Genomic DNA, 15,268 nt, shown 5'->3' with positions numbered 1-15,268 from the left:
CTCCCCCACAGGGTCATTACCCACGACAAAATGTTCTCCCCCCTCACACTTGGCTGAGGCCACTGAGCCTCTCCAGAGAAGCACCTCGCCAAAAATGGTTGAGCCAAAATTTCAGGTAGACCACACTGAAACCCCAGCTTTAAACAGGAACAAAAGGAAAGGGAAAAACTTGGAGAAGGGATACAACTCCCTTCCCCCTGCCCAAATTGATAAAAGCACATGGCCACCTGCAGTTCCAGGAAGTCCTGGGGCCAAGTCAGATCCACCCCAGATATGGGTAAGCCCAGTGCCCCAGGGCCCTTGCTGGGTGGTCCCAGCTGACCCCTCCGGAATGCCCATCTGCTCAGCTCCCTGGCACACACTGCACTTGTGCCCACTTGGGAGGCTGTCCCCGCAGATTCTGTCAGAAGCTTGCCCTCATCAGACAACAGGACGGGCTAGCTGCTGCTGGATTCTGGAAGCTCTGAGAAAGAGTTCTTCCAGGTCCCACCAACAGAACCTCCGCGAGAGAAGACTTTTCACCGCACAGAAGCAGAACGAGGAACACCACATCTAACCATTTCCCTGGCTTCCCAGAAGCATTTGACCCTGAAAAGCTCTGTCTGCAAGTGTCTTGTCACAGCCAAGAGTGAGACAAACAGGAGAGTCTGTTCTCAGAGGTGAGGAAGCTAGCCACCACGTCCCAATGCAGGGGAGCACCCCCTGGCAGAGACCAGGCCCGAGCCCTGCTCCCAGCCTGTCTCCCAGCGCTGAGCCTTCCTGATGGGGATTCTAGTTCCTTGGACAGCCAAGTGCCCGCCCCACATGAACCTGTCCCCAGACACACAAACCTGTCCCTTCCTAGAAGAGGGTGTTGTTAGGTGATGCAGGTCCGACGTGGCAGCAGTTCTGCAATTTCAGCTGGACACCCAAGTCTCTGCAAACCCTAAGGCAGCACCCCTTCAGGCAGCACCCCCTGAACTTGGCAGAGGTCACTGCAGAAAGCCCATTCTCGCTAGCACTTGTCTAACTACCACAGGGCATGGTTGTGTGTGTGTGTGTCTTTAGGTGGGTATCACAAAGCAGTCGCAATCACAGCTTCCGGCAGAGTAGGGAAGTGCACATCCAGGGAAAGCCTGCTGAGGCGGGACACTGGGCCCCAGGCGACCCGGGGGGGAGGGGGGGAAATGCAGACAGACAGGGCAGCCACACTTAACTCTTAGTGTGCAATCACCTCCCCCAACTTCACCTTGTCCAGGAAGCCACCAGCCGTGAACCACAGAATAGAGCCACACCCATGTCAGCACAAATGGCTGTCTCAGCCCAGCTTGACGAGGGCCCACACTCAGGCTAAAACTACACCAAGTGCAAACCAAGGTCACCACAGACTTGGGAAAGGAACCTGGTAGTGAATTGGGTTGTCCTGTTTGGAAACAACCTTGAAATCAACTAATCAACTGTGCATAAGGAGACTAGGAAAAACCCACTCTGGAAATGCAAAAGATGTGACACCTAAGAGCCCATTTTGTAGATAAATGGGGGTTCTAAAGAGTCACCTTGACCACAGTCGACCAACCGCTGCCACTCTAGGATTCAGCTCCCTGGTCTGTAAAGTGTACAGGAACTGTCACAGACATCGCAACACTACACCGAATGCACATCACCGGAGAAACAGGCTACCTCCTGACAGTCATACGCGAAGGGCTGGGGCGGCTGGGGCAGCTGGGTTGGCCGTAATCAGGGGAGCCCTGGGGCTCTGAGCCTCTCCTTTTCAACGACCAGCACCTTCATCCCCCAGGCTCCTTGTGCCTGTCTGTTATGCATGCTGCGCCCACCCAGGCTAGTCTTGGAGAGCCAGGAGATGCCTGCTCCCATGGGGCTTCCGTAGGAAGCTGAGTGGGAAGGAACCAGCCACAGACAAGCTGACACACACAACATTGTGGACCACTGTGACTAAGTGCTGCATGCACGAGGTGTGCTGGAGATAATGGCATCTGGGAAGGCCTGTCCTGGGAGGTACTTCTAAGATTTTGTTTCTGATTGATGCGTAATAGTCTAGAATAAAATTGATCTCATAGGGGGTACAACGGTGGTTATCCGAATGACCAGGAAGGCATGGCTGGGGGAAGCCCAGGGCAGGTGCAGGCCAGGCAGAGCAAATGGCAGGAGCTCAGGCCCTAGGGCATGGGGTGAATGGCTTACACATGAACGTGTCACTCGAACAAAGCCTAGAAAGTTTCAGAACAAGTGGGGGTAGCAGAGGGGGAGGGCACCTACCTCCTCCTTGGCCAGGGTCTTGAGGTGCTCCAGGATCTGGGCCATCACCGTCTCACACAGCTTGTTGTTCTCAGCTAGGAACTTGGAGTCTCCCCCGTACAGGCTGTCGTTGGAGTCGACTGGTTGAACAGACAAGCACATCATGTGGTGTCAGTAGGACATCATGGCAGGGTAGAGGGAAATGGCCCAAATTTCCCAGTGGCCTTTGAGGGGAAGGTGTAGGGGGGGGTCCTCAGGAACCACAAATAAAGCACTTGGCCCACGGGGCAGTGTGAGCCAGAGTCGAGTGGGGTGGGAGTCATGTCCCCTCTGACCCAGGCGAACAGAGGGGTGACAGTCACAGCAAGCTGTGGGGCAGCTGCCAGGCACTGTACTCGGTGCCTTCCTGGTGCTACTGCAGAATCCTCACGGTAGCAAGTGGAGGGCAACCGGGCAGAGTTGGGACCCTGGGCCAGGAAGCCTCACTTCAGAGTCCAGCTTTTAGGCAGCACACTCAGGTGCCTGCCCCTGGCTCCCTTCACAGCGTGAGCCGTTCTGTTCTCTAACTCTGCCAGGCTCGGATCCCACCGACGTTTTTCATGGCATCACAGTATCCAAGGCAAGCATGGCAAGAATAGTTTCACAAACGAAAAGAGGCCTGTGAAGCAGGATGCGCCAAGATGGCACCAGGTTTCATCTGGACACGGGCTGAGTTCTGCTCTGCTGCTGCCTGTAGAAGCTGGTTCATGTTCAACTGATTTGCCATGAAGATCAAATCTCTTCCTCAAGAATCACTTCTCCGCTGTGCTGAGTCACTCTCCAAACACCTGCAAAGGGCAGGGCTGTGCTGGGCTAGGCTAGGCTAAATCTGTGAGCCAGAAACTCCACCTGCGACTTTTACGGAGCCAGCAGGCAGCCAGTCCTTGAGCCATCAGCTGCTTTCCAGAGCCTGTGTGAGGAGGAAGCTGGAATCATGAGCCAGGGGTGGGACTCAAACTCAGGCACTCTGAGGCCATTTGGGAAGCAAATCAGAAGATAGAAGACCTCTGTCTATCCAATAAGAAATAAATCTTAAAAAAAGTGGGGGACCCGGCACGGTAGCCAAGTGGCTAAAGTCCTCACTTTGCACACACCGGGATCCCATATGGACACCGGTTCTAATCCCCATGGCCAGGCTTCCCATCCAGCTTCCTGCTTGTGGCCTGAGAAAGCAACTGAGGACAGCCCAAAGCCTTGGGACCCTGCATCCATGGGAGACCCGAAAGAAGCTCCTGGTTTTGGATCAGCTCAGCTCCAGCCATTGTGGCTGCTTGGGGAGTGAACCACTGGATGGAAGATCTTTCTCTCCTTCACTCTGTAAGTATGACTTTCTGATAAAAATAAATCTTAAAAAAAGAAAGGAAATTGTGACACGTGATATAACATGGATCAACCCGGAAGAGATTATACCGACAAGAAACATGCCAGATTCAACAGGCCAACACCATACGATTCTACCCGCAAGGCTCCTAGCATAGGTAACTGACAGGAGAGACCCAGGGGAGCCATTCCCAGACCAGTCATGTCCTTTGTGACTGCTGCTCTCACACTGGGGTAAGGGGGTGGGGGTCATGAACGACTCTGGCTGCAGCATTGCTGGGATGGCATAGTGACTGCCGTCTCCAGGGGGATGACGACGGTTATTCTGGTAACACGTGCAAGAATTTGATTCAGCCGTTTCCCACCACCTGATCTGGCGGGGCAAACTGCAGCTGATGGAGGGATTTCTCGCATCCACTGCTGGGGACCAGAATAGTCCCTGACCTAAATTTCCAGTTGTCTTCGGGGCTGGAGCCTACTCATGCTCTGCTCAGCCCAGCACTGGAGGACAGGGGCCAGACGCCCAGGGTGAGCGGAAGTGTTGGTAACAAGCACACTGAGCACCTGCTGAATGAGGACCCGCTCTGTGCTGGGTCCTGGGAGGCACTGGGGAGCCAAGTCCAACCAGGTCCTGCGCTCCCAGAGCCCAACCATCTACCGGGAAGTGCAGCTAGCTATACAGGCAGCTGCACAATGGCAACAGCAAGGGGTGAGTGCCAGGAGGGGGCGCTAGAGGGCAGACAAGTGTCATAGTTCCCAAATCTAGGATTGGGGGAAATCTGGGAGAATTCTACCATCAGTGAGAGGCTGGATTCCCACTGTAGACGAAGTGGGAAATGGGGGGTGGAGAAGTGAATTCTTCATGCTTACACTTGGTGGTCATGGTGGATAAGGGAAGAAGCTAGAGCAAGCACTCGCCAGGAGGAAAAATGATGTCCCTGGCAAGTGGCCACCAAAAATAGCTCCCGACCTCTGCATCTGTCTGACCGTGGGTCATGGACCCGAATACTTCAGGGGCCTGGCTGGTGCCTGGGAGGAAGGGAGGGGGCTGGGGGCTGTGAGGGCTTCTTGGAAGTCTCCAGGGCTGTGCTCTTCCAACAAAGGGTCAGTCCACCTACACACGGGATCCGTATTCGGTTCCCAGGACCAGCCCCTGCGCAGCCGGCACCACACTTTTGCAAGTTCCGTCACGGTACTGCAGTGCCTGCCAGAGGCACATGCCAACACTCTTTCTGTTCATTGAGAGACAAAGCTCCCTTCCTAAACGCAGCAAGCATTCAATATGCCTCTTCTAGGAGGTCTAGCAAGCTGTGTCAACAGTGCGTGAGGTGCTGCCTGGAACACAGAGGAAGCAGGGAGCACCCAAGCCTGCAGAGTCAGTCTCTGCCGAGACCTCTGCCAGGCTACGCCCACACAGCCAAAGCCAACATAGCCGGGCCGCTGGGGAGGAGGGAAAATCCACCGCCTGTTCCCATCTTTAACACACTGGCGGCAGTGGTCCTCTGGCACCTGTGCTGGCAGTGTCCTTCACAGACAGAATCCACTGACTGTGCTCAGGGGAGACAGAGAAGTGAGGGAGAAAGGAGCAGCCTCTTCCCTCCCTCCTCACCACAGGAGATCAAAAAAGGGTGTCTGACTAGCAAAACCGGGTGTCTGACAAGCAGGGAGACACTGAGACTCAGCGGGACAAGACCCCAAAGTGGAACCGTGCTATGTCATGTCCAGGACACGAGACCACTCTTCCCATACTCGTGAGTTCCAAACGGCCACAGCAGGTGTGTATGGGAAGGCGGGGACAAGGACGCCTCCTTCCAGTAGCACACCTGAACTTGGGCCTTGCACACTGCCTGAGGAACAGGTTGTAGAAACCATGCCTGGGCCTGCTTGGAATGAAACTAACACATGTGGTTCTAAGTGATTCCGTAGTGCGCTAGTTCTGAGGCATGCTGCTCCAAACTCATCTGATGGGCAAAGTGACCATCAGGAGCTTGATAATGACAAATATCCTCAGGTCTCCTTCTGGGCATCTTGATTTCAAATGGGACTCAGGCACCCCACACCCAAGGATCACTCCGGATGCATCTTGGAACAGGTGAACCCAGTGGAACCTTGAGTAAGAGTCCATGGCAGCTAAGACAGTGGGCACAAAGTCAGACAAGAGAAAACCCACAATGCCATCTACCCCGTTGGCGAGGTCTGGCAGGAGGGGGTGTGCTACCTTTGTCTATGTGGTAGAGGTAGGTTTCCTGGCTCATGGCCGAGAGCAGGTGCAGGACGCAGGTGTAGATGCGGACCTTGTCATCGCTGTTGTCATCCCAGGTATAGTCCTGGATCACGTTGAGCAGCTCACGGACAAGAAACAGGACCCCATGTTCGGGATGATCCTAGTGGAAAACCAAAAGAGGACATGAAGAAAGGCTGGCCAGGAAGCAGGGGGTGAAAAAAGCAAAACAGCAACATAGAAATTCAGATCCCTGCCTTGGGAAGCTGGAGAGAAAAGCAAGCAGGTGCTGACTCTGGTTTGAAGGCAGGGCCCGCCCACAGCCTGAGGAGGATGGTCAGAGCTGGGGACAAAGCCTGGTTGTTGGTCCCACTCATCAACATGCTCGGGCCTGGGACGCCAGCTGTGGGAGCTGTCCTCGGATGCAAAAACACACTCACTCTGTCAGCTCTAATAGTCGGTTTCCACAATTAGCCTCTTGCTCTTCTGCATGGAATAGTTAAAGACAACAGCAAAAAAAAGCAAAGCCACATCCTGCCCCTCCAATGGCAGTAGCAAGATTGCAGGTTTTGTAGCAGATGCAGCCGGAGCTGCTGCTGCCACCGCCCACTCTGGCCATGTCCCACGCTCAAGGTCACTGTCACCACTCAGGGCACTGATTTCAACAGAGCTGAGTCCTTCAGGACTACCTACACAGGGAACAGCTGAAGTGAGGATGCACTCTGGGCAGGGGGCAGGCCCTGTAGACAGTCAGCTCCAGGAAACCTGTGGGTACCCGGCCAGCATGGCGTGAGAGGTGACCCTTCATGGTGCTGAGGACCTTCCCTGTGCCAGGAGCTGAAGTTGGTGACAACAGCAAGCGGCCAGAATAACCAGGTAGGAGCAACCACAGCTTTTGTGTGTTCTGGGAAGATACTGGGACCATGAATGCCCACTTCACAGATGGGAAATGAGTCATAGAAGGTTACGTGGCCCAAGGTCATGCTGCTGGTACATGGTAGGGCCAGGAGGGGAGACCCAAGAGTCGGCCATCTCTAACAGGTGCATTTGTACGGATGACCAAGGCCGGTGGCTCACTTTAAGGAACTTGTGACTTGAGGGACGCACATATGGAGTTTTCTGCTTCTAACACAAGCCCAAAGTGTGACAGGTGTGGTGGCTGAGGGGGCAGGGGCGAGTGGTCACCTGACACCAGGTGAATGCAGCCACTAGGCTGAGAATCCAGGAGGAGTCACACGACGGGTGTCGTATGGACTGTGGACACCCACAGGAACTGCGCCCAGGCTGTCACATGTCAGCAGTGTCCGGGCCTCAGCCTGCCTGTTGCATGCTGGCTGGTGCTTTCTTTTGCCAGGAGCAGTTTCTAACATGGCTGCTGGGTCTGCTACATGGATGTGCATGTGGAGGGATCCGTGTGGGAACAGGTGACCATCCTAACATTCCAGTCACTTCACCTCTGCTCAGACACTGTGGCTCTTGCGGGCGAGTGCCCAGCATGGCTGGAAGCAGCTGCAGCGAGGTATGGTGGGGCCGTTCAGGTTTGCCATGAGCCACGTCTGGGAGCACTTGGCTCCCAGCTCCCAAACTCCCGTTCCGGGAAGAGATTGCAGCACGCGATATTCTTGCTTCAGTAGCTGTGACAGTTTTCAAAGAAAATCTCTACTCCAATGGATCAGCGCCAACAAGTGGAGCAGAGCAGACACGGATTCTTTGAGAAGAAAAAGTTCCTGGATTCAAGATTGGCGCTTCTGATAGGAGAAGGTCAGTCCCCCCTGGTGGGGTGCTCCCCAGGCAGAGCAGACAGGCGTTCAGGGGGAGGGCTGGCGGGTAGCTGGCAAGGGCTCTGAGCCGCTCCCTTCCCGAATGCCAGGGGCTTGGCTTCCACTCCCAGCCACATCCCTCTGGGCCTCTGGTATGCAGGAATCCTCCTCTGCCCCACTCCTTGGGACAGTGGCCCTGAAACATACCCGGCTTCCCGGGGCCACCAGGATGAGAGGCAGCACCGGTGCAGGCTGTGGACTCCGGTTCCCCAACCCTTCACCTCTCTGCCTCAGTTTCCATCTCTCAGGACAAGCTGTTCTGAGCAGCGATGGACAGTTCACTGGCTCATTGTGAAAGATGTTAAATGAGCAGATGAATAATAAAGTCACCCCCCTCCCCACGTACCACCTCAGGGAAAAAGAGCCAAAAGATGGGTGGGCTGGGAGAAGAGCAGCGGAGGACAGCAGGGGTCTAGGGCAGGGCAGAGGGCAGGGATGGTGTGCAAGGAGACACAGCGCCTTCTAGTGGACAGCTGTGTAGACCAGATAACTGGTTCCTGATGGGGCCCTTCCAGGCTGGCCCTGCACCTCCCCAGGCACCCCTACTGTGATTTCATTTCCATTTCTTGGGATAGGTGCTCCGTCCCCCTTTAAGGTCTTTATGCACACTCAACAGGACTTCCTTGGAGTGCTCTCCTGACCTTGGACATGGGGCTCATGGAAGTTCCTTGCAGCTACTCCCAAGGTACTTCCAGCGGTTGAAGTGGAGTGTGCCATGGTGTCACTGACCCTATGCACTCCCTAGTCCCACATCAATAAGCATGCTGACACAGACTGCACAAACAGCAGTACTTGGGTCACTTGCTCTGCTTATGGCCGGACCTGTCATCAAAGCTAAAAACCACAAATGTCACTCTGTTGTGTCCTTGGAGATATGTGCCAGGAAACTGGGGATGACGGCATCTCCGTCTCCTGCCAACTGAAGTTTTCCTGTCCTCCCAGATGCTGGGAGATGAAATGAGCTAACTCACAAGTAGCGAAGGCCATCTATGGCTCACTGGAGGCTGACAGCCTCTGACTCCATGGCAAAATACTTCAGCATGAGGGCAGGTATTGGAACAGCAGCCCCATTACTGCTTGGGATGCCCACAAAACACATACCCGCCTTTGGCCTTCTGTCCCAGCTCCATTCTCCATTCACATTTGCATCCTAGGAGGCAACAAGCAGTGACTCAAGTGCTTGGGCTCCTGCCCCCACGTGGGAGACCTGGACTGAGTTCTAGCCAGTTCTGCGTCTGCCTCTCCAACTTCCAAATAAAATGAAGGCAAAAAAGGGAAGTGTTTCTGGATGTTATAGAAGTTCACGACCTGTAGGGGCAGAGGGCTGCGCGGGGAGCATTTACGTTTGTATTTATAAACACACCAAGTGGGCCAGGCACTTTACCTGGTTTAAAATGGCTGTAATGTTTTCTAAACAAATTGGCACTTTTCAAACCTAACCCCCTCCTTTGTTTTTATAGATTTATTTTTTGTTCTCATTAGAAAGTCAGATATATAGAGAGGAGGAGAGACATAGAGGAAGATTCACTCTTCAAGCAGTTGCAATGGCTAGAGCTGCCAAAGGTCCAAAGCCAAGAGCCCAGAGCCTCTTCCAGGTCTCCCATATGAGTGAAGGCAGGGTCCCAAGGCTTTGGGCCGTCCTCAACTGCTTTCCCAGACCAGAGCAGGGAGCTGGATGGGAAGTGGAGCAGCCAGGACATGAACTAGTGCCCATATAGGGTCCCTGCACTTGCCACATGAGGATTCACCATCATGCTGGGCCCACCAGAGCTCTTCTGCTCTGGGGCTGTCACTAAGTAGACTGAGAGCTCCTGGAACACAAGTACCATCCCACCACGACAAGTGACTAATGGGCAAGTGGCATACACCGCATGGGCTGGACAGAGGGGCAGTCCTGGGCTTGGCACAGTGGGACAGTATGGGACTTGACTATGATACTCAGGTCAGCACACCATATAAAATTCGTGAATTACTTCTATCTGGAATCCTCCGCTGATGTTTTTCAGCCTGGGATTGACTGTAACTGAAACTGTAGAAAGTGAGTGTGGATGAGAGGAAATGGCCGTCGGGTGCCTCTGGTGAGGATGGACGTGGGATTATGGATGCTCAATGACCCTGAGCACACTCTGCCCATGCTTCAGGCTGATGCTATGGAATAGCAGGGTCTGGGTTCCAGTCCCCACTCTGCTGCCTTGGGCTGCTGCACCATGCCTCCTGCTCTCAGCTGCCATGAGGGAAGAATGCGCAAGGACCCCTGCCTTCCAGGGCTTGGGAAGAACTCGCAGCACTTGAATGGGGCTAAGAGGTGAGAACATGGCGCTGCACATGCGCTGAGGGCTCCCAGGCTGTAGCTCCTCTGTGACCTGCAGTGACCGCCCAATCCCAGCAAATGCCTAGGCAGGCAGAACTGCTGGGTACTATTCATCACTCACACCTGCTCAGAGCAAGGGCTGCACCCACAGTGCCAAGGGGCAAGGTGGGCAATGCCAACGGGATGAGTGGCTGTGGCAGTTCTCAGCTGGAGTGGGGCACGCATCCACCTGCACAGGGTGGCTGCTCCCGCCTCCTCCCAAACCTCCTGTGTGTTTCATAAATGCCAACCTAGGGACCTGCTTCAACAGACTGACACACTGGGAGGAGTTCCTGGGAATCTGCATTTTAACATATGTCCTGCAAGGACTATGTACACTTGGGTCTACCTGGGGCTCTTAAAACTTTTTATAGTTTTTTTTTAGTGTTTTGAAAGATGGAGAGAGAGAGAACATGTTCCTATCTACTGACTCACCCACCTAATGCCTGTAACAGCTGGGGCTGGGCAAGGCAGTGGCCAGAAACCAAAAACTCAACTCAGGCCTCCTGTATAGGCAGGAAGCACCCAAGGGCTTGAGCCATCACCTGCAGCCGCCTAGGGTGTGCAGGAAGCTAGAACCAGAGGTGAGTTAGGATTCAAACCCAGGCACCCTGAGATGTGATGTGTGCACCCTAAGTGATGGCTTAATCATTGCACCAAACACCTGCCCCCCCCGCCCCCGGGGCTGACTGACGCCTGCCAACAGCCCTGTGGCAGCCAAAACAAGCTATGCACTCTCTGGAATACTATTTTTTTTTAATAAAATGCATTAGACTATAAAAGGGAACCATTTATCCTGAAATATAGGTATTGACATGTTTTTCCAGCGCACTTGATATTGTCATTTGCTGTTCTCTGCCAAAGCATTGAAGCCGACACCAAGAGGCCAGTTACAGCAGGGAGGGTCAGTGAGGGAGAGCAGACAATCCTGCTGCAAGCCCTTTTATCCCCGGGCTGTCACACGCACTTGTGTGCTCACTCCCTTTGCTAGCCAAGTCCCGGCTGCAGCCACAACTACTAGGACTCAGCAAGTAAGCAAAAGCTGAACTGGACTCAGGTTTGTGAGCAGAAATGTGACACTTCTTTCCTTTATCCAGGTTCCAGGTCACTCAGCCAGCCCCCCAAGTTAAAGACCCCAGAGAATGGGAGGGTGCGCCCCAGTTGTGCACAAGTTGTTTCTAGAGGTTCATTTATTTATCTGATATGCGGGGGAGGGAATGGATAGCCCCATCTTCTGGTTCACTCCACAAATGGCTGCAAGGGCTAGGAGCGGGGCCCAGTCAAAGCCAGGAGCCTAGAATTCCACTCACAGAAGTGGCAGGAACCCAAGCACTTGGTCCATCTTGCACTGCCTTCCCAGGCACACGAGCAGAGAGCTGGATGGGAAGTGGAGCATCTGGGGTTCAAATGGGCACTCTGATAGGGGACACAGGAGCCGCTAACTGGCAACCTAATCCGCTGTGCCACCAACAGCACCAATAGCCCCTCCTGGCTTGATTCCTTCCAGCCCAGACCTGCTCATTCACCTTCTACATTCCACAAGAAATACAGCCTCCTTCCAACCAAGGCCCTGTGGGCACTGGCCACCAGCACTTGTCATTCGGGGTTTGTCCTACACAAAACCCTCCAAAAGCCCTGACCATAACACACACTTAACTCTTGTCACAACCCAGAGGGGTTGATGCTACAATTGTCTCATTGTATAGCCGGGCAAACTGTGGCCCAGTGATCTGACATAGTTGCCAAGACCAGCAGAGAAGAAGCTTGCCCAGAGAAGAAGCTTGGAACCCAACCCAGGTGTTCTGCTGCAGAGGTCTGTGGTCCTAACTACCAGGTGCCACCCCACCACGGCCATCTGGAGCGTGTAATGGATGTAGGTTGGCGTCCCTTCTTTTCCCAAATCCTTCCCCGCCCCAAATGCCCAGCAATACCCTGATCCAGATGTGACAGCATTTAGAGGCGTGGCCTGGGTAGTTAATCAGGTCCTAGAGAACTAATTGCCCAGAAGGTCAGCCAGCTTGTCCCAGCTCCAGCTCCCTCCTCTGCCACGCAGTACCTAAAGAGACAGTGCCCCCTAGTGAGCAGAGGGTCCTCACCAGCACAGCCTGCAAGCATGGACTTGCTGTAGCCCTGACTCTGACCTGAGCTCCCCAGCTGAGGGGCCAAGCTCGCACGTGCCATGCTGGACTAAACACCAAGCACCTCAAACAAGCCGCCCCGGACTGCTGGAAGGGAGAGCATGCACAGAGTCGCCTGAACATCTAGCCAAAAAACCAACACACACACGCTCCACACTTTAGGGCTAAGAGTCCACCCAGGGGAGGGCAAAAACAGACGCCCCTACTGGCTCTCAGCAGGGAACATACCGGAACAATCAACAAAGTAGAGAAGAAGTTGCAGAGGAATTCCAGGAGGAAGGATTCCGCCGGTCGCATCTTCCCGTCGATGTTGATCATCTTTGGCACTTCTGGAACGAGGCTGATGGCGGCTTTGAAGAAGGCATCAGCTGCAAGACAGGTGTGCCAAGTCCAAGTGTGAGGCCTTGCCTGGCTTTCACCTCCAGCGGGCCTGACTGCCAGACGCGAGCAATATTCATGGCCACCAGCCACGCACAAAGCCCACCATGGCAGCACAGACATGACTTGGGTTTTTTGTTTGTTTGTTTGTTTTTGAGTATTTTTCATTTTTAGTTGACTTAAGGCCCCAGGATAAAGGATGATTGTACACCCCTCCCACGCCTACTTTGGGATTAGAAACTAGAAAGATAAAGGAAGAAAGGAAAAGATAAAGGGCAAAAGAATCCGGCAATCATCCGCTGCTGCATCCACTGACAAACTGGGGTAAGAACTTATCTGGCATCTCTTAGGCCCGCACGTCAACTCTCCAGGCCTTTCTCTCCCTGGGTACCCTGGAGCCAAGGGCATGTACCCCAAAGCCCAGCAGTGCCACAGCCTACAGAGGAGGGGAACTGGGCCTCCCCCAGCAGCCAGCCTGAGGGTCCGATGGCCTACTTGTTGGGCTGGCACTCACGATGGTTAAGCCACAGTCTGATTAAGACACAAAGCTGGAGGAAGAGAGGCCAGAAAATGAACTGTTTCACAAGCAACTGAAAAGGAGAATGTTTAAGGGGACAAAAGCAGCCCATTTCTACCAATTTCACTTAATTTATATTTAGCCTTCTCTTTCTCGGTAATTGAATGCATTATTTATTTTGGCCAGCCACGGCTGCATGTGGCTTTCGGAACAGCAATAATAAGCTTTTAAAAGTTTGGTGTCACAGCATTTAGAGACTTGCGTAAAAACCATCAGATGAATTTTTAAACGTGGAGTGGGCACCATATTCCTGCTTCCTGCAGGAGCCCAGCATGAGAAGCCCAGTGTTCAAACACTAACGTACTAGCCCTGTCCATGCACAGAATCGGGGTGTGGGTAGGGGGCTGGCTGCTCTTACCCTGTGGGTCCCTGGATGAAGACTGAGGACCCTATAGGACAGGACAGTAAAGCATGGGGACAAAGGTTAATGGCTGTGCTTGAATGGCAAATCTGGTAAGGAGGCTTTTATTTAGTCTGAGACTCTGGGTTGTGTTTCTCATTTTCATCTAATAGCAAGAAGCCCCACAGGGGACGTGGTCCTGCTTACGATCTAGGCTTCTGGAACCTCCAGTTGCAGTTTCCCACTCCTCAACTTGGGACTCACCAATGCTCCTGGGGTTGCCAATGAAATCAAACTCAGGGTTCCCAGCTGAGCAACACCCTTGGAAAACAGTTGTACATGCTTTACTTTCATATGACGGGCAGGCAACATCACCCAAACCATGAGACGTGGATGATATACACTCCGTCAGGAACCAAAACATGGTTACATGGCACATGATGGTACTTTGCTTCTTGCTAACCCATCATTCTTACCACAGCAAGTATTGGGAGAAAGTTCCAGACTGACCATGGCACGGAGAGATCAAGCACCTGCCCTAGGGGCAAAGAGGGCGAGTCCCAGACAACAGCCCAGTGAACACACACAGTAATGACAACGCTAGCTGGTGGGACGTGCAAAGTGAGTGATGATGGTGTAGAATGACAGGTGGCAGGGCTGTGAGGGCAAAGAGCCAATAACTCGTCTTCCTTGGGCCCCAGGAGGGGGCGACACCAGGGTACAGGAACCTCTGGGGCCCACAGCAGTAAGCCCCGCCCTAGTGCTCCTACTCCTGGGATTCCTCTTCTCCATCACCGCCATGACTCCTGAGATGCTTCAAGGACAACGTCTGCCTCGTCCCGCCACATCAGCTAAGGCTGGAAGAGAATTTTTCTTGGAAGCAGCAAACTGTACGGTGCTTGTTCTATACCCACTAGACTCTGCCTGTGTGTCTCTGAGGTTTCAAACATACAAACAGGCTTCCACATACAACATACAAACCTACCCAACAGGAGCCTGTTCCAGTCAGCCAGTCCCAGCTTCCAGAGTCTCTAGACCAGGTGAGCTCCTTGGCCTGTCCAGAGCGTCACCTATGAAACTGTGCTCTAGAATTCACTACAAATGGGTATGGGTGTCACGTGCTTCGTCCTGGAGAAACCCATTTAAAACATCCCTGATGGGGGTCTTTTTCCCTTTCATTTTTTAAGATGCACATTCATCGGGTCACGGTAGCACAGTGGCTACAGTCCTCACCTTGCACATGCCAGGATTCCAAATGGACACTAGTTCATATCCCAGCGGCCCTGCTTCCCATCCAGCTCCCTGCTTGTGGCCTGGGAAAGCAGTCAAGGACCACCCAAAGCATTGGGACCCTGTACTATGGCCTGGGAAAGCAGTAGAGAATGGCCCAAAGCTTTGGGACCCTACACCAGGGTCCAGGCTCCTGGCTCCTGGCTTCGATCAGCTCAGTTCCTGCCATTGCAGACACTTGAGGAGTAAGTCATCAGACAGAAGATCTTCCTCTCTGTCTCTCCTCCTCTCTGTGTATCTGACTTCCCAATACAAATAAAGAAATCTTAAAAAAAAAAAAAGATACCCTTTCATGCACACACAGCCAAGCCAGCGTCCCTAAGCAGAGCAGGAGTGCCCAAGACAAGGATGGCCTTACCTTGGGAGAGGCACTGGTTGGCCAAGGCCACCTGACCGGAATGCAGATACAGGTTGAGCCTCGTGAAGATGCCCGCCAGGGAGGGGATGGTGATGAAACAGTAGGCGACACAGGCCTAGAGAGAGGGGAGGACACCTGGTTACATGGGGGACGCATCTACTCACCGTGCTGCTCTTCCAAGCAGAAACGCTTCAAATAATCA

The 15,268-nt window shown here is 53.5% G+C and overlaps 1 protein-coding gene across 5 annotated transcripts in view; it reads right to left on the bottom strand.

Moving 5' to 3' along the window:
- The window catches only part of VPS35L (VPS35 endosomal protein sorting factor like), a 66,368-nt gene that overhangs the window by 1,194 nt on the left and 49,906 nt on the right, over positions 1-15,268 (bottom strand). For all 5 annotated transcript variants that reach the window (XM_040973291.1, XM_040973292.1, XM_040973293.1 and 2 more), the window contains 4 exons: positions 15,067-15,181; positions 12,352-12,491; positions 5,813-5,978; positions 2,257-2,375 (listed from right to left, as the gene is read on the bottom strand). In XM_040973291.1, the coding sequence (XP_040829225.1) occupies positions 2,257-2,375; positions 5,813-5,978; positions 12,352-12,491; positions 15,067-15,181 (540 nt within the window). The remainder of the gene's footprint in view (positions 1-2,256; positions 2,376-5,812; positions 5,979-12,351; positions 12,492-15,066; positions 15,182-15,268) is intronic.

The sequence above is a fragment of the Ochotona curzoniae genome, unplaced genomic scaffold, assembly GCF_017591425.1.
Source record: "Ochotona curzoniae isolate NIBS_2020 unplaced genomic scaffold, NIBS_Ocur_1.0 contig_2321, whole genome shotgun sequence".
In the NCBI taxonomy this organism is placed as follows: Eukaryota; Metazoa; Chordata; class Mammalia; order Lagomorpha; family Ochotonidae; genus Ochotona; species Ochotona curzoniae.
Note: the sequence above shows the minus strand (reverse complement) of the source record. Positions and strands in the feature narration are given on the sequence as shown.